This window comes from Empidonax traillii, unplaced genomic scaffold, assembly GCF_003031625.1.
Source record: "Empidonax traillii isolate 1590-97213 ecotype Southwest subspecies unplaced genomic scaffold, ASM303162v1 scaffold455:size476776, whole genome shotgun sequence".
NCBI lineage: Eukaryota > Metazoa > Chordata > Aves > Passeriformes > Tyrannidae > Empidonax > Empidonax traillii.
Genome location: NW_020955648.1, coordinates 157,433 through 176,079, shown reverse-complemented (window position 1 = coordinate 176,079; position 18,647 = coordinate 157,433). Strand labels below are relative to the sequence as shown.

General features: G+C 55.0%; 1 protein-coding gene across 1 annotated transcript; it reads left to right on the top strand.

Annotated features, from left to right (window-relative positions):
- The first annotated feature begins 3,530 nt into the window (after nt 1–3,530).
- CDX1 (caudal type homeobox 1) lies at nt 3,531–14,744 on the top strand. The gene is made up of 3 exons (XM_027895318.1): nt 3,531–3,985; nt 14,052–14,197; nt 14,429–14,744. The coding sequence occupies exons 1-3, from the start codon at nt 3,559–3,561 to the stop codon at nt 14,633–14,635; spliced, it is 780 nt and encodes a 259-aa protein (XP_027751119.1). The 5' UTR covers nt 3,531–3,558; the 3' UTR covers nt 14,636–14,744.
- The last annotated feature ends 3,903 nt before the right edge of the window (nt 14,745–18,647 follow it).

Here is an 18,647-nt window from a genome sequence, read left to right as displayed (position 1 = left end):
AGGCTATCCCAGCCCAGCACCCATCCCTCCATGGACAAGCTCTTCAGACTTTGCTTGGCACAGGGCCACAAGTGCCAGCAGAGATGTGGTTCAGGCATCTGGGAAGAGCCAAAGGGCTCACAGGAGTCTGCATGGAGCTGATGGAGATGGGTCAGGGGCTTGTCCTTTGCAAGAGGGTTGCACTGATGTCTCTATTGCCAGAGAAGAGGAGTTGTTCTCAGGTAATTCAGTGGGGCATCTGTGATTGCCCCATCCCTCCCTTGCCCCTTGGGATGCTGCTCCAAAGACATGTGACAGGAATGATGCACAGGAGACATGTTTTGCTCTCCCTTTCCTTCTGCTGTGAGAGGGCATGAGAAACTAGGGAATGGCAGAAAGGTGCTGGCTGGGCTGGGATGTGAGTGGGGCCATGCAGCTCTGGGATGTGCTGGTCTGAAGCCACAGATTTGACTCTGGGGGCAAGAGGAGCTGGAGGGAGAGTGAAAGTGGTGGGCCAGGAGGCTGGAAGGGGGAAAGGATAGTGAGGGGAGGCACCTACTTGACTCTCAGCAGGCATCTCCCTCTCCCGCTGAAAATGTAGTGGGGTTTAGAGCAAGTTGGGTGACAAGACAGGACTTGGTTTCCCAGATTGAGTGCCTCCTTCATGGAAGGAGGAGGTGAAGGAATGGTCTCCCTGCTCCATCTGTGATAGCTGCTTGTAGCCTGGCCCTGGGGACCTCCCAGCCCTGCTGCTTCCAGGAGATGGCATCACTCGATCACGGATAGGAGCCCCAGGGAGCATCGCAGAACCCTGACTGCTCTCCCTCTTCACTGTATCTGCCTAGTTACCATCAGGAACATCAGATCTAGATGACTAGCAGGAGGTCTCAGGCTGTGTTTGGTGCTGGGGGTCTCTAGGGTGGATGGGGGGAGGGGGTAGTTCTATCTCCTGTCATCCAGCTGGGGACTCCCAGGGGCCCTGGCAGTTCCTGACCTGCTCAGCCACAGGACCCCAGTGCAGGCAGTATCATGGGGCTCTCAGGATCCCCATCAGCATCCTTCAGCCCCAGTGGAGCAGCAGAGATGCTCCTTGGGGAGCCCACGGGGGGCTCCTCACCTGGCTCTTCCCTGGCATAAACTTTGCCAGCTGTAATCCCCACCAGTAATAAACGGGTCAAAGAAAAGGAAAAGAGGGAAGTTATCATCAGTGGATCTTTATGGCCTATCATTGTCTTCCCTGGCCCCCCTGACCCACACCAAGGGAGGCTGTGGCTCGGCTGTTGGCAGGCACACGGTGATGCTGTGCCTCACCGAGCCTGTCACCTGCTGTCACCTGGGGAGGAGGCAGGTGAGGGATGCTGGTCCAGACCCCTGAATCTCCCTTCCCTGTCCCCAGCAGCTGCCTGAGCCCTTGGCCTTGGTCCCACAGGATGACAAAAGGGAAAGGGCGTCTGGGCTTCCCATCACTGACTGCACAAAACAGCCAGTGGCAGGAGTAATCCCAGTCCCTGAATTGCAGCCACCCCTGGGGTGAGACCCAGCAGCCACCTGCATCCCTCAGTACCTCCCACCATCCACTCGGGGGGGATTTTCTTCTTTTCTTCTCTTTTTTCCCACTTCCTGATCCCGCATTTCTTTGCTAGTGGGAGGAAGAGGAGAAGTAAGGTGGCCTTGGCTCTCTTGTTTACACAAAGCTGAGACCTTGGGAAAAATCCAGGATAGATGGAGCTGTATGGCACATCAAGCAATCTGAGCTGCGTCGTGAGCTGAGATCATCACGGGGTGGGACGGTCATGACAGTCACCTTTGTCACAAGGGAGGGAGCCAGCACGAAGCTCAGCAAGGGGCTGGGCACCCCGGGAGCACGGAGAGGGTGCTGCAGAGTGCTCACCTCTCGTGGTGCCTCTGGCCATGAGAGGCCTTGGGAGGCAGAGCCCCAGCAGTGCCAGCTCTGGGGGTGATTTGCCACTGCTGGGCTTTTACTCTTCTCCTTTCCTGCAAACCAGATCACTTTCATCTCGTGAGATCTCCCCTCCATCTCATCCTGGCTCCCACCTCCTTGCAGGAAGAGGATGTGGCACAGCAGTATCTGTGCATTATTTTCACCCAGTTTCAGCTGGAATGGGGGCTGGAGCAATGGGATGAGGTGCCCAGGACTGATGCATTTGAAGGTCCACAGCCCTGTGCTGGAGGTTTTCTCTCAACTTCATCCTTAATCTCTTTTTCCCCCTGCATTTCTCTCTCTCTTTCTTTTTTTTTTCCTCCCTACTTCCTATTGTCAAATTCCAGGCTTTTCAGTCCCAGGAGGGTGAGAATGGATCAGTCCTTGCCCTGCTCATATTTCTATCAGGAAGAAGGGGCTGGTGCAGAGGAAAGGACAGAAGTGGCCTTGGGGAGGGGTGATAAAACACCCTTCTGGGCCCTCAGCAGGCTGTGTTTGTGACTGAGGAGAAAAAGCCAGCCTGCAAATGATGGCTGTGGTGTCCTGCACAGCTGGGAATGTGACGCCGATGGGGAAGGGGGAAATGGTGGGTGGGAAGCTCCTGGGTGCCAGTTTCTGCAGTTTCTGGCAGCACAGCCCAGCCCTGGTCCACAGTCCCTTGTCCCCTCTGGAGTGGAGGTGTGTCTGGCCTGACAGTCGATGAGTGGGCGATCTCTGCTGGGGTGTTTATGGCCAGTGGCCACCTCCCACCTTGTGTCACCAAACATATGGGGATGTTTTTGCTTCCTTAAGACTGAAAATGAGTGAGAAACTCCTCTTGCCACAGGGTTGTGAGCCCCCTGGAGATGTGTCAGAGCCCAGGGACTTCCCATTGAATTCCCAGGTGAGGGCATTCCCCCTGCACACAGACTCCATCAGTCTTGCTCTCTGATACTGGGGTGAGGTTTGCTGTCAGGATTGGAGAGGTGCGTTTGCCCTGGATGGAAGAAACACATGGGGACCCAGAACCTTTGATTCCCACCACCCCCCCCCCTTTCTCAAATAGGCCAAATGCTGCCACTGGGCACAGGAAAACCCCATTCAGAGCAAGAGTTTAGTGTCCCCCAGCGTGGAGACAGGGCAGGTGGCAGGCACAGCCAGCCTGTCCCCTGCCTGCAGCCAGGTTTTAATACAGGGTCTCAGCCCGAGGCTGCTCCTGGAGTACGGATGGTGGTGGGCTCTTTGGGGCATCCTTGTGGGTGACACCTGTGTTGCCCTAGTGTCCCCAAAGCTGGCTTCTACATCTGGTGGCATAGGGACAGTTGTGGGGTGGTGACAACAGAGGGGAGATGGGGTCTTTGGTCCCCAGGGTCACCCACCACCTCGTCCTCCTTGCAGCCAGGGTGGGAGGTCTGAACTCAGTCCCCCTCACCCGCTGGGGTTCCTGCACTTTGAAATGCAAACCTGCCTTTCAATGCAAATGCTGCGAGAGGTTGGGCCCAATAAAAGCCTGTGGGCAGGGAGGTGCCTGGCCCCAGGACAGGCTCCCCAAGGCGCCCAGGTGAGTGGCGGGGAAGGAGGGGCGGCCGCCTCCCCGCCAAACCCAAGCGGCCGCGACTCTCGGCGGCACAGCATGTGTGTGGGGACGGCCGGGGAAGATGTATGTAGGTTATCTTCTGGATAAGGACACCAACATGTATCCCAGCCCCGTCCGGCATCCCAGCCTCAACCTCAACCCCCAGAATTACGTGCCGGGGCCGCCCCAGTACTCGGACTTCGCCAGCTACCACCATGTGCCGGGGATTAACAATGACCTGCACCACGGGCAGCCGGCGGCCGCCTGGGGGTCTCCCTACACCCCTGCCAAGGAGGACTGGCATTCCTACGGGACCACTGCGACGCCTTCCACTGCCAGCCCGGGGCAGTTTGGATTCAGCCCCCCAGATTTTAACCCCATGCAGCCCCCAGGCTCTGGACTCCTGCCTCCACCCATTAGCAGCTCTGTCCCCCAGCTCTCCCCTAATGCCCAGAGACGCACCCCGTACGAGTGGATGAGGCGCAACATTCCCAGCACCAGCAACAACGGTAAGGAAATCCCCAACCCTGCACACTTGCGCCGTCCTCAGTGCAGAGGATCTCCAGACTAGAAGTCCTGTGGGGCCGGATCCTGCTCCGTGGCTCTCCCTGCATGGGAACTGCCAGAGGGACAGCAAGATTGGCCTGCCCTCGGTGTGTTACCTGGTCTCCAAAGAGCAGGGGACCCCACCACCGAAGTGGCAGGGGCTGAGGATGGGCAGGGAGGTCCTTCCGCATCGGTGGCAGCTGGGGTTATATGGTTGGAAAGTCCTTTTCCCCATCCTGGCACCCCTGTCCTCGCTTGCGGCCACAGGGTAGGGATGGGCAGAGTCAGAGACCCCAAAGGGGTGTTGGATGGGAAGGTCTCATGCAAGGGTGAGTGTGTGGGGCTGTGTCTGTGTGTGAGAGTGTGAGCTGGCTGTGTGAGAGCCCGTGTACGGCAGGTGTGCACACGCTGTGTGTGTGTATTTGTGTGTGTGTGAGTGTGTGAAGGGAAGGTACTGTACACAAATACAGGCTCTGTGTGTGTGTGTGTGTGTACAGAAGGTGGACTGAGTGAGGTGCTACAGGCTCTGTGTGTGTGCAGGGTACCCTGAGCAGTACACGTGCACAGACAGTGTCACTGGGTGTGTATGGGGGGTGCTACGTGCTCAGTGTGTGCGTGCAGGGTGTTGTGTGTGGAGGGCAGTGCTGTGCTCGGGGGGGTGTGTGAGGGGCAGTGTGTGTGTGCAAAGTGTTGGGGGCAGTGCCACGTGGAGGGTGGATGTGAGTGCCACGGGTGCAGCACACCATGGGTGGGTGCTTGGCACTGCAGAAGAGGGTGCCCTGGTTCCTGTAGTTACCTCTGGCGTGGGCAACAAGCAGTCATGCTGTCCCCAGGGTCTTGTCCCCATGTCCATGGGGTCCTGTCCCTGCTGAACTCCTGACCTGGGGAAAGCGTCTGGGCGACCCCGGCACCCTGCCCACCCTGCTGCCCACTTCAAAGGCAGTGGGCAGATCCCCCTTGGGGCCAGCCCAAATTGACAAAGGTTTCTCTTTGTCATGGAGATGGCGGCTGGCTCCTTTGGCAGTGAGGTGAGGTGAGGGGGCCCTTTGTCCTGACCTACCCTCACCCTTTCATCTTCCCAGCCTGGTCCTGTCCTGCCTCAGCGGGACCCTCTGCCCACAGGGCTTGCCTGGACCTGCCACCCCTCTCCCTCTCCTGTGCTGGCCATGAGCTCTTCAGAGCTCTGCTGGGGCAAAACTCACTGCAGGAGTGGCTGTATTTTCAGTTACTGCAGCCCCATATCCTTGGAACCAGGGCTGGGGCTCCCTGTTCGCAAAGTGTCTCCAGTTTTTGGCTCCATGCTATTCCCACTGGCCAAGGCCCCTGTAAGGGCCTTGTGCAGAGGTGCCTGGGGTCTTCCAGCATGGAAAATAGCTACTTGTGTTCCTAGGATCTGTGTGGCAGGAACGGGGACCAGTGACTGCAGCGGAGCAGGCAGAACATCCTGATAAATGGAAAAAAACAGCCCCAGTCTGGAAAGAGGAGGGGAGAGGCAGGCTGGTATTTCCTGTCCCATTTTAAGCACTGAATATAACTATTTAGGAAAAATGACTCTCCCCACACCAGTGATGGAGACCCACAGGCGTGCCAGAGCTGAGGGATCCCCTCTGCCTAGGGTAGATGTGATCTGCAGCCCTCCCCTGCAGCTGGGACTCTGCCACTTCTGTAGGTTTAAACATCTCAGTTTCTTCTGAGGAAAGAGGTGGGAGGGAAAATTAATGAGAGGGGAAAGCCATCAGCACACCTCTCCTCTGGATCAAGGGCATGGGTTTACACCCAGTAGTGGGACTGAGATAAAACAGGGGCTTGAAAGTGCCTCTGATTGAGTCAGACGACAATTGAGTTGATTGAATTCTGGAAAAATATCATTAGTTGCTTAGTTTGTATCTCTTAGATCAAATACATACAAAGGAACAAATAAATGGGCCTTGTTCCTCTCACACACAGAGGAGCTGCCCCAGCCCCACCACAGCGATGCGGGGCTGGATGTTGGGGTGAAAGGCCCTTTCTTATGGGGGTTTCCTTAGGATGGATGACAAGGTCCCTTTCCAAGGCACTCACAGATTAAGGACCTGTCCTTGTTCCTCTGCTGGGTCCAAGCCGAGTGCTGCTGGTGCCAAGTGGCTGCAGGATTTGGCCATGGTGGGACCATGGGAGATGGTGGGGTGCTTCTGGTGTTTTCCAGTGCTGCCCTTTTAAATAAAAGTCTCCATTAAGCTTGAAAGAGTGCAAGGCAGAGATGGGTTTGACATAGATAAGGGTGCAGCTCTTAGATGAATCATTTTATTGGAATCAATAAGCTGGACTTTAATCAGTCTGGATTGATAAACTACCCATCTCACCACAGTGGGAATAGGAAATGAACACAGAGACTTTTTCACTATAAATATCAACACTTTCATTGTGAGTGCTATAAATCACAATACTTCAGAGAGTTGTAAATTAAGGTTCCCTCTCTGTCTTGATTTGTACAAACAGCCCTCGGCCCTGGTTTGAAAGCTCTGGGGGAAGTGCTGCGTGGTGGTAACAGCGAACGTTTCGCAGGGAATATGAGTGTGTTGGGGACTTCTGCAAACGTGATCCAGAGCCCGAGAAAAATCAATGAGAAATCTCCCAGTGACTCACTGCAGATTCAGGCTTTGCAGGGGGGTGATTTTATGTACCTGTTGCTACACACATGCGTGCTTCACCCGGCTGAGTCGAGATAACTCAGCAGCACAAGGGATTGCGGCACCAGTTGCTGGGAAGGGGGAATTAAAGGGAACTGAGCTGGAAGATGTCCCCAGGCCTCATTTCTCTCTCCAGTGTCACCTCTTTTTCTGCTCATAAAATCTTCATGAGCAGCGTGTCAGAGCCTCATGCTTCCTCCTTATTCACAATTATTTGCAAACTTCCCTGTGAATTGCAACCCGGGTTTATAAAAAGCTCAGGAAGGTGGCTGGAGAGGGGGTTGGCTGAACTTTGAAATTCACCCACTGCTCATTAGTCATGCAAATCCTTAGATACTGCCTTGGGTCTGGCTTTTAGGTCACTAATCCAGCCAGGGCAGCAGTGCTAAATATTGCAAGTGAAAGTGCAATTGGAGTGTCCCTTGGGGAGGCAAATGTGCTCAGGGCTTCATGTCGTACCAATGCCCGTGGTGCCTGGGCAGATTTTGGGGTGATGGAGAGCAAAGAGTGGTGCTCTGAACATGGGTGAACGGTGATTTGCTGGGTGTGCAGTTTTCCATCTCAGTTTCCACTGTTTCTAGGTCAGTTTTCCAGCTCTGTTTATTTTCCTAGTGAGGCCCATGAGTAAAAATCCCAATAATGAGACAGAAACATTTCCCCTGGACTGCTGGGGTTCATGCCATGGTTGGTATGTTTTGGGATGATGGTGGTGGCTGGAGGACAGTGAACTTCCCTGGTCAACCCCTGTATGGGGAACCCCTCTTTAGGATATGGTCACTCCCTGTGAGACCCTTCGCTCTCCCAGGACTCTCAGTGTCTGTGTGTTGGGCCCCATCAGTCTTCTCCCCTTGAATTATTAACCCACAACCTGCTCCTGGCCCCAGCTGGAGTTTGTTGTCTACTTAGCCTGCTGGCCAAGGTACAGGCCTCTTAAACGTCCCTAGAATTGACTTTCCTTGAACAAAAAGGGTTTCCCTGGAGCACTGGCAGTACCTACGTGATGGGCTTGGCTGGCTAATACCCCAGGATTAGCAGAGGGACACTTTAAACCTCTGGCCAATGACAGATGTTTCCCATAAGGGGACCCTTCAAGGACAGCCACTCCAGTTCTGTTAGCTTTGTGATCACTTGGATAAGGGGCTGGATCCTTCCCCCCGTGCTGCCCCACGGTGAGGATCGGCCTAGCCCTATGGGGCTGCAAAGGAGGAGAGGAACCCTGGTGCCCAGATGGGACCCTCGCTGCCTTGCTGTCCTCCTCCTGCTGCAGATGGGCCAGATCCATCCAGGTGGTAGGTCAGGATGAGCTGGCTCAGGGCTGGTGTGAAGGCAGTGCTCTGGATCAGGCTGTTTCCATCCTGCAGGCTCTGGCTGTCGCCCCAGCGCTCCTCGCCCTCCCACCCTGGTGTGGTCTTTGACCCATCGCAGGAGCCAGGCTGGCTGGCACTCAGCTTGGCACCCATAAAACATGGGAACAACTGAAGGAATCTGCCAGTTGCCAAAATAAAGGACTGAATCGTAGCGGGGCTGGCAAAGACTTGTCCCAAAACCCAGCTTCAGGCTGCTGCCACTGGGGTTGAAGCGTCTCCAGTTGTGCTGTCCATGCCCTAGATACATATGGTTGTGATGGGGAACTGCCAGCTCGCTGCAAACACCAGGAACCAGCTCTTTATCCCCTCGGTGTTTGCACCAACTGGGAGGAACGTGAGGCTTGCAAGAGGGGTGCCTTTTCCCACGTGTGTGGGTGTGGGTGCAGTTCTGGCCCAGTCACACTGTGCCAGCAGTGCAGAACCCAGCCAGGGCCAGTCTGTGCTCTCCAAATCCAGCTCTTTGACCAGGTGTGTCTGCCCTTTCCCAGCAGCCTGGCTGCCCTGAGCAGCTCTGCTGTGCACCAACCCTGGGCTCTGCCTCACAGCTCTGCCAGTCCCACAACCCCTGGGCATGCAACCCCCAGCCACAGCTCTGCACTTAGAGCAAATTTTTTGGGGGAGCACAGAGCTTGATCCTCTGTGAGCAGGAGGCTAGAAAGCCATTGGGTCAAGTGGTGCAGTTTGGCAAGTGAAATATTTCCAGTGCATGCTGCACCAAGCCAAACCAGGTTTTATTGCTAGTGGGTGCCCAAAAGAGCACTGCTGTTTGCTCTGAAATCTTTGGAACCAGGTTGTGTCCTGGGGAGGAAGGTTACTGGGGTCCTTGAAGGGACCTGCAACACTCTGTGGCACAGATGAATTCTGCCTCTGCCTTGATGTCTGTAATGGACATTTTCCCAACCCAGAGTTGAGACTGGGGAGCTTTGGCAGGGTCCATTGGGTGAGGATTCATCCAGCATCCCCTCCCTCTGCAGTACAGAGACACTCAATATGAGTGTGTGGGGATGTGTGGTTCCTCTCACCCAGTTTTTGACACCCAGCAGTTGTCAAAATCCAATGCATTCTGGCAGAGGAATGACCTCAGGCAGGGATCTCTGGAAGGATTGCCCTCCGGAGGGGGTCGTTCCTCCTTGCCCAAGATGAAGCAAACCACATGGCTCTGCTCCTTCGCCCCGTGTTGGCCGCCCCATCCATCACTCCTCTGCTTCCTGTGGCAGAGGAAAAATAGCTGAGGATATTGAAGTATGCACAGGAAGGCTTGTGAAAACCTAGAGTTGCTGGTTCCCAGCACTCAGGAGGGAGGGTGGGGGACTCGGGTTTATCCCCCCTTCCCAGGCCACAGAGGAGCGTGGGTGTTTTGGAGCGGCTGCTGGAGCTGGAGGGGAAAGGAGGGGAGTAAATGAGTGTGGGGCAGGGGGTGCACAGGGAGGGCATCAGAGGCTCAGCCCCTGCCACTGTCTGTGCAGACTTTGGGGTTCCCATTTCCAGTCAGTTTAGGGATGGTGAAATGAGCTGGGCTGTCTGTGCTGAGCCTCAGCATCGTCACTGCTCAGTGAGGCTCCTGTCACCTCTGCTCGGCAGAGGGAGCATCGACCCCTCCACACAGAGGCAGCTGGAGCACAGCTGGCTGCCAGATGAGGATGGCTCCAGCCAACCTGGAGTCTCCCGAGCTTCAGGAGCCGACCCCTCTTCTGGGTTTGGGGTGTCTGTCATGGGGCGTCACTGCCGGCTGTCCCTGTCTTTGTGGAGGTGTGGGTCAGGTGTGGGTTAGGGTTAGCTCCATGGAGCTACCCATGCTTTCCCCCGTGGAGCTGCAGAAGGACTGAGGGTTAAGCCGTCCAGGGAGTCCCACCAGTGAGCAGAGCTGTGGTTCTGGTCCTGGGTCTCCACTCTGCTCTGGAACTGCTTCCGTGCCTCAGTTTCTCCATTTCCATGGCCTAAGCTCTGCCAAGGGTAGGGGAAATTTTCCTTGATCCTTTCCCTGTGGAGAAATGCCAAATCCTGATAGAGCACTGTTTCCTTTGGGATGGAAGGACTGCTCATTCAGAATGAAACTGCTTCATCATGGCGAGAAAGCACCCACACGGAGCCTTGAGCCTTGTCTTTCTGCATTTTAACCCCAGTGCAGACCAGTTCTTTCCTAGGTGCTCCCTAGGTGCAGGGACTTACACACAGATGTTTTTCAGCATTAAAATATTGTAATGCCCTCAGATAGACCATGCACCCAGTACAGACAGATGGGCAGACAAGGCTGTACAGAGGGAGCCAATGTATGGCCTGAGCACCACCAGGAAGGTGGGACCAGGCAGGACTGGGGAAAAGACAACACATGCCCAGCTTTTGTTCCTTCACTGTTTTCCACCTCCACCCAGGTTGCCCCTGCCACCCTGCAATCTCTTTCCTCCCTAGTCTGAATGAGCTCCTTTCCAACTGATTTCAGAGCTGCTCAGCACCAGTGTCACAATGTCCCATAATGCTGATCTCTCAGGGATTTTGGGGCACAGTTTCTTAATTAAAGCCATCCTTTGGGCAGGCCAAGACCCGAGAGAGGGTGAACTACCACCTCCCTGGCAGCCTCTGCTGTGACCATGGATGGTGGGTGCAGGGATCCAGTTTGATTTTCCTTTTATCCTGCCAGGCTCCTGATACAGCCCAGGGCAGGATCTCCAGCATCCCTGTTCTGGGGCAGGGCTGCTGTAGAGAGCAGATCCAGGCTGGGATCCATCCCCCTGTGCAAGTGTGTGTGTGTGCACACTCGGGAGCGCGTCCCTTGGGGTTTGCACAGCACATTAAAGCTATTCCCTTATCTAATCATGGCTCAGGTGAGTGCTATTAGGGTTATACATTAACAGTAGTAACGATCCCTTCTCCCCACGCAGCCATTGGCCCTGCCTTGATCCCAAAGCCGAAACCATTCCCACTGGCCCCATGAATGGCTCCATTTGGCTGCCTGAGCTGTTCCTTTGCCTGGTCTTTTGGGGACAAGCAGGAGGAGCTGTAAATGCACAGCAGGATTGGAAGTGGCCAGCAACTGTGTTAGGAGACATCACCAGCACCCCCTGTGCACCCCATGCACCCCATTCACGCTCCCTCCCGGGACAGCAGCCTCAGCTCCAAACTTTCCCAGCCATGGGACTGCCTGATACACCTTTGCCAGGCTTGGCTGTAAATGTGGGAGCAACTCCATCCCTCTGCTCAGCAGTGCTCCCTTCTGCAGCATCAGGGTTTCCCCATAGGCATGAGGGCTCCCCATAAGGAACCAGGCTGGCTCGTCCTGAATTTCCTCTTTCTTTTCACAAAGCCATAAAAACTCTCCAGGAGAGAATTAAGTGTAACCCAGCATTCATATTCAAGGTAGTTGAATTATTCATTGTCAATAGTATTTCTTTCGAATCCTTTTCTTTTCCTTGTGAATCACCCACAGCACATCCCAGAATTCAGCAAACATCCGAAACCAGCAATTAGTCGAGGTGAATAACTTTCCATCTCTGGCTTGGTCGTGAGCCCTGTGCTTTGAGTCTTTTCTACCTGACACTGGGCAGCAAGAGCCTGGTGCCAGCTCCATCAGCGATGGCTCTGCCAGCCCTGAGGCAAAGCACAGCCCTCCATCCAGGATGAACGATGAAGAGGGAATAACAAAGAACAAGCTGTGATGGATCTATTTACAGCTGCAGCAGGAAATAATAACTCCTACTGAAATTCATGGCATGTGTGGTATTCGCAAACCGCCTTTATTCTTTATACTTTATTTTTATTTTTTTTTAACTGTATCTGTCAATTCCTTCACTTTCCAGGTGTTTTTAGGTAGGGTATTCAAATAGCAGTATTTCAAATAAGATCATTTGGAAGTTATTATCTTTTTAGAAAAGTGTTTGCTTTCAAGTGAAAAAAAAGAAAGATAAATGTATGAGAAAGAAAAAAACTTGTGGGAGCCCCCGAGCCTGGAGCAGCCAAAGGGAGCCCAGTTTCTCACAGAGCTGCTAAACCTCACATAAATCTCCACCGGCGCATCTGGTTTATTCTGTAACTTCCCAGGATCGCTGTGTTTGCAAATTCAGCACAGGTCCCTGCTGGGTTGGGGTGAAGAAATTCTTTTCATGCTGGTGAACTCCTCCCCTGTGGGGTGCCGAGAGGAGGCAGAGACCCCCGGAAAGGACAAGGGTCCTGTGGGAGAGCAAGGGGAGAGTGTGGGTCCTACATGAGCTGGGTGCCTCCAGCCCAGCAATGTCTCCTGTGGGCAGTTTTGCTTTGAGCTGCCAGAGCTGATGTGCCAAATAGGAGACAAGCACCCAGCAAAGCCGCTGTAGACCCCTTGCACACTGAATTCCTGCGTTTCAGCTGTGTCTCTGCAGACATTCCACACACATCTTGCTCAATCAAATTACCTTTTTTACCCTGTTTTGACCTGCAGAGTCACCCTCTGTGTCCAGAGGCAGGTTTGACCTGGCAGTGGTGAGGAGGGATTAGGTGTTCACTTCTGACCACCCCTGGGATGAGCTGGACTCCTCACTCTCTGAAGCAGTCACTGAATTCATCACATCCCTCAAGTACAAGTTAGTGGCTGAAGTCCAGCCCTGGTGTTGGACCTCTGGTTCTATTCCTGGTCATGTTGCAGCCTTGCTGGGTTCATTCCCTCTTCCTAGTATCACTGCTTCCACTGGGAGGCTCAGAATTTAATTGTACTGCTGAGACTGTCCAATGTCCATCTGATTTGGCCCAAACTGGCTGAGGTGCCAAAGACATTTTAAGGGGAATGGATGAACAGGATGGCAGGCACACAAAGACCCCCCTTCCCGGCATAATCAGGCTGCAAGTGAGGTTATACAGGTTCATGGGTCACTAGAGATCCCTCTCTGCACATCTGCAGCAGGGATGGGCAGTATCTTGTCCATGCTGGTACACCCAGGGCAGCCCCAGGGAAATCCATGGAGCTGTTCTGTACTTGCTCCTGCTCCTTCCCATGGCAGCACTGCTCTCAGCAGCAGAAATTCAAGAGAAGATGGGCAAATGTGTCTGCCAGGCAAACAAATGGCCAAGCACCATCCCTCTTGTCTCCCTGGAACAGGATTTTGTAATTTTGGGTGGAGAAGCAAATATTCACACCTGTGTTTATTCCCTGTCCATGGGCATTTCTGCAGAGGAAAGCACCAGGAACTCGTCAGCAAATTGCCAGGCATGGGTGTCCTTCCTTGGAGTGCCACCTGCACCCCTCAGCCCTCAGCCCAGGCAGAGATCCACAAATCCAGTGTGTTTGTGGGTTAGCAAAGGAACTAACAGAGGAGACAAAAGGGCTTACTTTTGACTGTATTCTTCTGTTCTAATCTGGGGTGAACAAGGAGAGATTCAGATTGGCTTTGGCCAAAAATCCCTGGCCCATGGAGCCAGTCCCCAGGAGTGCTTAGGTATCTTGTGGGCTTTCTCCAGCAGATCTTGAAAAATGCATGGAAAGCACTGCCCTCTGTCTTAAGATCAGTACAGGGAAAAGGAAAATAACCCTCTCAGTTTCAGAGAAATGCTGTCATTCTAGGGTTTTCTGTCTCTGATCCATGTGCCTTCAAGTGATGACACCTTGGTCTTGGGCTTCCTGACAAAGAGATGGGCTTTCCCCAGTAATCCCAGGCAGCTTGTCCTCAGTCCACCACAGGACTTGCAGCTCTGCTCCTCTCAGGGACTGTGTGTCATGACACATGGGATTTATGGTCCATCTTTTTGGGGTGCCTCTGACCACCTCCTGCTCTTTCCATCAAGCAATTCCACCAAAGCCCGGGTACTTTCCAACGGGGAGGAACACCTTGGTGGTAACCAGGATGGGCATTAAATCCAGTAGGAGCCTCACGATTCCCTTTCCCAGTGGTCCCCAGGGCACTGCCTTGTTTCTGCTGAGCTCTCCACAGGTGGTTGTGGAGCATCTCCTCCATGCCCTTGGGGATGTTCCCTCCCCTCCCCTGCTGCCCTTTCCCACGGCTCACCTCCCACTCTGCTCTCTCTGCCAGGCAAGACCAGGACAAAAGACAAGTACAGGGTGGTGTACACGGACCACCAGCGCCTGGAGCTGGAGAAGGAGTTTCACTACAGCCGCTACATCACCATCCGCCGCAAGGCTGAGCTGGCTGCTGCCCTGGGGCTGACTGAACGGCAGGTCAGTGCTGCAGTGTCCCGGGAAAACCACGTCCCGGGGGAGATGGAGATGTGGATGGGGAAGGGAAGGGCCATGGCCCAATCAGTTAGCAGAGGCCACACCTTGATCCACAGAGATCCCTCCCTTTCCAAATGTGGAGATACCCTCTCTGCCCCAGGGAGACTGTGAGGGCGGTCACCTTTGGTTGCATCCATCCTAAGCTCTGCATCTCCGTCTTTTTTCTTTCTTCAGGTGAAGATCTGGTTTCAGAATCGGAGGGCAAAGGAGAGGAAGGTGAACAAGAAGAAGCTGCAGCAGCAGAGCCAGCCCACCAGCACCACCACGCCAACCCCGCCGGCTGTCAGCACGCTCGGACCCATCGGAGGCCTCTGCAACAGCAGTGCCCCCAACCTCGTCTCCTCATCTCCACTGACGATCAAGGAAGAATTCATGCCTTAACCCCCTTCACCAGCTACAGACACCAAGAGATAAGCACTATGCACAGAGCCCAGCTGGTCTATGTGCTCAGAAGAGTGACAGCCCCTCCCCAAAGACACGATGGTCCCTGACTGAACCGACGGGGCAGACAGCGAGGGGGCAAGTGGCACAGGGACCTTCCCGAGGGACTGGTGGGCTGTGTAAAAAGAATGGATTAGGTAGTACTGCTCTCCCATAGGAAACACACACTGCTCTGGTCTCTGTAGCCCAAGGCAAGGTCCTTATGTCAGCAGAAGAGAGGGGGTGGTTGTGGAAGAGGGCTCTCCTGTGGTGCTCCAGGTGGAACTGGAAGGATGCTTCCTCTGGTCCTCCTGGCTATCCATCTGCTTTTGGGCAGTTTGAACAAGACTGAAGTAGAAAAAAGACCTGGCTGGACTCAAGGCAAAATGGATTTCTGCTGAGCTGGTCTCCTGGACATGGTGTGAGGAGGGCAGAGCAAGTTGGCAAGACACTTGGCTGTAGGACATGATGGGGGAGTTCTTCAAACCACAGTGATGGTGGCAAGCTGGAACACATCCTTGGCAAGAGTTCCTGAACAGTCCTGTCCATGTCCTCAGCCACCCTGGCAGTGCCCACTCCCCCATCCTCAGCTCTGCCCCTGCAGACAAAAAGAGCCACGTGGAGACGTGTCCAGCAGTCCTGGTGCCCCTTGGCTGTGCCATGGCAAGACAGCACTGCAGCCATCCTCCAGCTGGAGCACAGGGAGAGGAGAGAAGGAAGCCTGGCAGAGGCACACTGCAGGCAGACCATCCTGCTGAGACCTGAGACCACCTTCCTGTGGGGAAGGGGAGGAGAACAGAAGGTTTGCCATAGGGATAGGGTACAAGAACCGGCCCCATGCTGTCCAGAAGGGTTGACACCAGGAGAGTTCAGTGTGCTAGTCCCAGGGATCACAGTCACCACAGACACTGGGAGCTGCTGCCAGGTGGGCAGGAGCCATCTCAGGCATGTGAACAGGCTGTCATGCACCCCTGGTGTTTGGGCAGGGAGAAGTGGTTTTCAGAAAGACAAAGAAGCATTTTTTTCCCCTATTTTCTTTACAACTACAGACTAGAGGACTACAGATTTTGTCCTCCCTGTCTCCTCCCTCCTCCATCCACTGTACCTCCTTCTACCTGCCCTGTGCCCTAGGCCAGTAACCAACCCCTGTCCATTCCTGCTGGTGAACTGCAGCTGAGCAGTCCCTTCCTCCCACACCCCTGAGTCCTGACCACTGTACTGGCCCAGATTAATGGACAGCCCAGTTTCAGCAGACTCAAAGGCCAGTGGGGCACTGGCTGGGGCACAGCTGGGGCACAAGAGGGTCTGTGGCTCCTGCTCAGCAGTGAGCCAGGTGCTCCTGGGCTGTGGCTTCCAAAGACCAAGACAGGGATGAGGGAGCATGAGCCTTGCATGGTGGCTTGTGTGACCTTTCCCAGCATCCTCTGGGAACATGGAGCAGCAGACATGTCCCTGCTGCCTGCAGAGCACCCAGCTAAGCCCTCGCATCCCACCCAACAGTGTCTTGTGCCTCATATCCCTTGGCTGCCCTGCCCACTGCCAGCCCCACACTGTTCACAGACCCCAGAACACACGGTGCCCAGGTGTGCTGTGGCTTTTACAAGTGGGTCCGTTATCCCACTGCACCCACTGCTGTGCTCCAGCCCCCAAAGGCTTTGGGTGTCCTTTCTGCAGGGACTGGTGACACCTCCCATGGCCGCTGCTGCCAGGTGCACACACTGATGAGGACAAACGTTCCCATCAGCTCGGGACTTTGGCTCAGTTTTTGTGTAAATAAGGCAGAATTGGTTTTCCTTTTTATTTTTAGGCATCGGTGAAAATAAAAATGAGCAGGAATCCTGCGTGCCACAGGTTTGTTGCTGTCCCTCCTGGCCCACGGCGCTGTGGCAGGGGAGGGTGCTGGCTCAGGAGTCACACTGGCGCCGCTGCCGCTGAGCACAGCCAGGGTCGGGAAGGTGGGACAGCAGCCTTGCCCATGTAGCACACACTGTGCCCATCCCACAGGGGTTGCTGGCTGTGTCATGGCTCATATCGTGGCTTGGCGCTGCCACATCTCGTTCCTTTGGCACCAGGAGGGATGACAGTGACGGGTGACCAAGCGGCTGCAAACTGGCAGCCCTGGAGACAGCGGGGAAAGGGTGAGGCCATGCTTGGGCTGGCAGAGGCCAAAGAACAAGGCCAGCTCCCATTGGCGCCTCCTGGTCTCTAATCTCATTTTATGGCTGTCGATGGGCTGAATATCCTCCTTGTCCAAGATGAACAAACAGAGAACGAGGATGTGAGATAGTGCCTGGGACAGCTGGCATTGGTGCCCAGCACTCTCCCCTCTCCATCCCAGCAGTGTACCCCCAGTCCAGAAGAGCACTGAGTAAATCCCTGCCCAAAATGGCTTGTCCAGCCCCAAAACTCCTCTCAGTGCCAAGCATTGCCTGAGAAGACGTGGAGATGTGTGTGCTGAGGTGCCAGAGCAGGGCAGGTGGCTGTGGAGGGACACCTGCAGCAGGAGAAAGTCCTCGTGGGTGGAGGAGATGGAGGAGCAGGAACAGGATGAGGTAGCATTGCAGAGAGAGGGACAGAGCAAAGGGTTTGTTCCTGCAATTGCAACAGCAGCTGCACCTACCACTGCACCCTGGTGACCCCACACTCACCAGCACAGTGCCAGGCTGCCCATGGCATGGGACCACCACCTCTCCACACCCTTGCAAGAGGACATGGGGAATCAGGAGTTAAAACAAGTGGGGGGAGGCAAAGACAGTGGAGCTGGTACCACATAAGAAAGGGATAAGACTGGATGGGCCTGAAGAGCTGGGCTGGACAGGGGAAAGCGGAGTCATTTCTATGTGCAGACTACAGCACGGTCACCATGCCAGGGGCTGGCTCCTCCACACTCATCATCCTCCCTCAGTGGGCTTTGGCTGCCTTTGACATCCAATTTTGCCACTGCCACATGGAGACCAGCAGTGGGATCCTGCTCTGGCAGGGGATGGGGTGATGGCAACCCAGCATGGGCACCACTGTTGTCTGCAAGGGGCGAGTCTGGGGAGGAACAGAGCCCCAGGGGGATGAAATGTGCATCTCCCAAATTCACCTGCACTCTTGGGTTGCCTCAGGTAGGCCAGGGGCCGGGACAGAGGAAAGATGCTCCGCCACCCGCCCAGAGAGGCTGCGGGTGCCACTGACAGGATGAAATTCCAACTGATACCCTAATCTGGCGCCTGCCTGTTTGCACAGCAGGGTAAAAGTCCAGGGAGCCGTGGGCTGTGCCCTTGGGTCCCTGCCACCCGTGTGTGCACAGGGAGCCGGCGCTGGCGGGAAGAGGCAATAAATGCGCCCACACACCCAGTCAACCCCTTCCCCCTACACACACACACGCCCCTTGACCGGGTGACGAAATGCATCTGCTGTGTCCCCGCTCCCATGTCCTCCCCTGCCGCCCTGCATCTGCTGTTTGGGCAGGGATGGGCAAACCCTGCAGGGTCCCCCCTGTGCCAGGAATGGGCTGGTGGACACCATGTGCCCGTCAGCTTTGAAACCTTTGACTCAAACCTCCTGGACGTGTGCCACCCTGACAGTTGCACCCCTGGCAGGTGACAGACACCTGGATTTAGCACCTGCTGCAGCTGCCTCCTGAGTCATACGTCCCACATGGAGCCTGGTCCTTATGGGGACAGCCTGCCATCAAGGCCAGGGGATCCTGGGGGATGCCCCCAACAAGCCCCTGCAGTTTCTTCTTCTTCCTTCCTCTGCTTTTTTTGTCACCTCCCGCTGCTCAGCTTCACTCCTCCTTAGAGAAATCTTGAGATCATCATCAAAATAAGGTCACACACAGCAGGTGGCCGAGCACACCACCGTCCTACAGTGTGGCACGCTTCCCAGCAGTGACTAACCAGAGCACCACGGCCGCTGTCGCCTTCCTCGTGCCTGCGCCGTGGATCTGGGCACAGTCCCATCTTGCTGCCAGCCACCTTCTTGC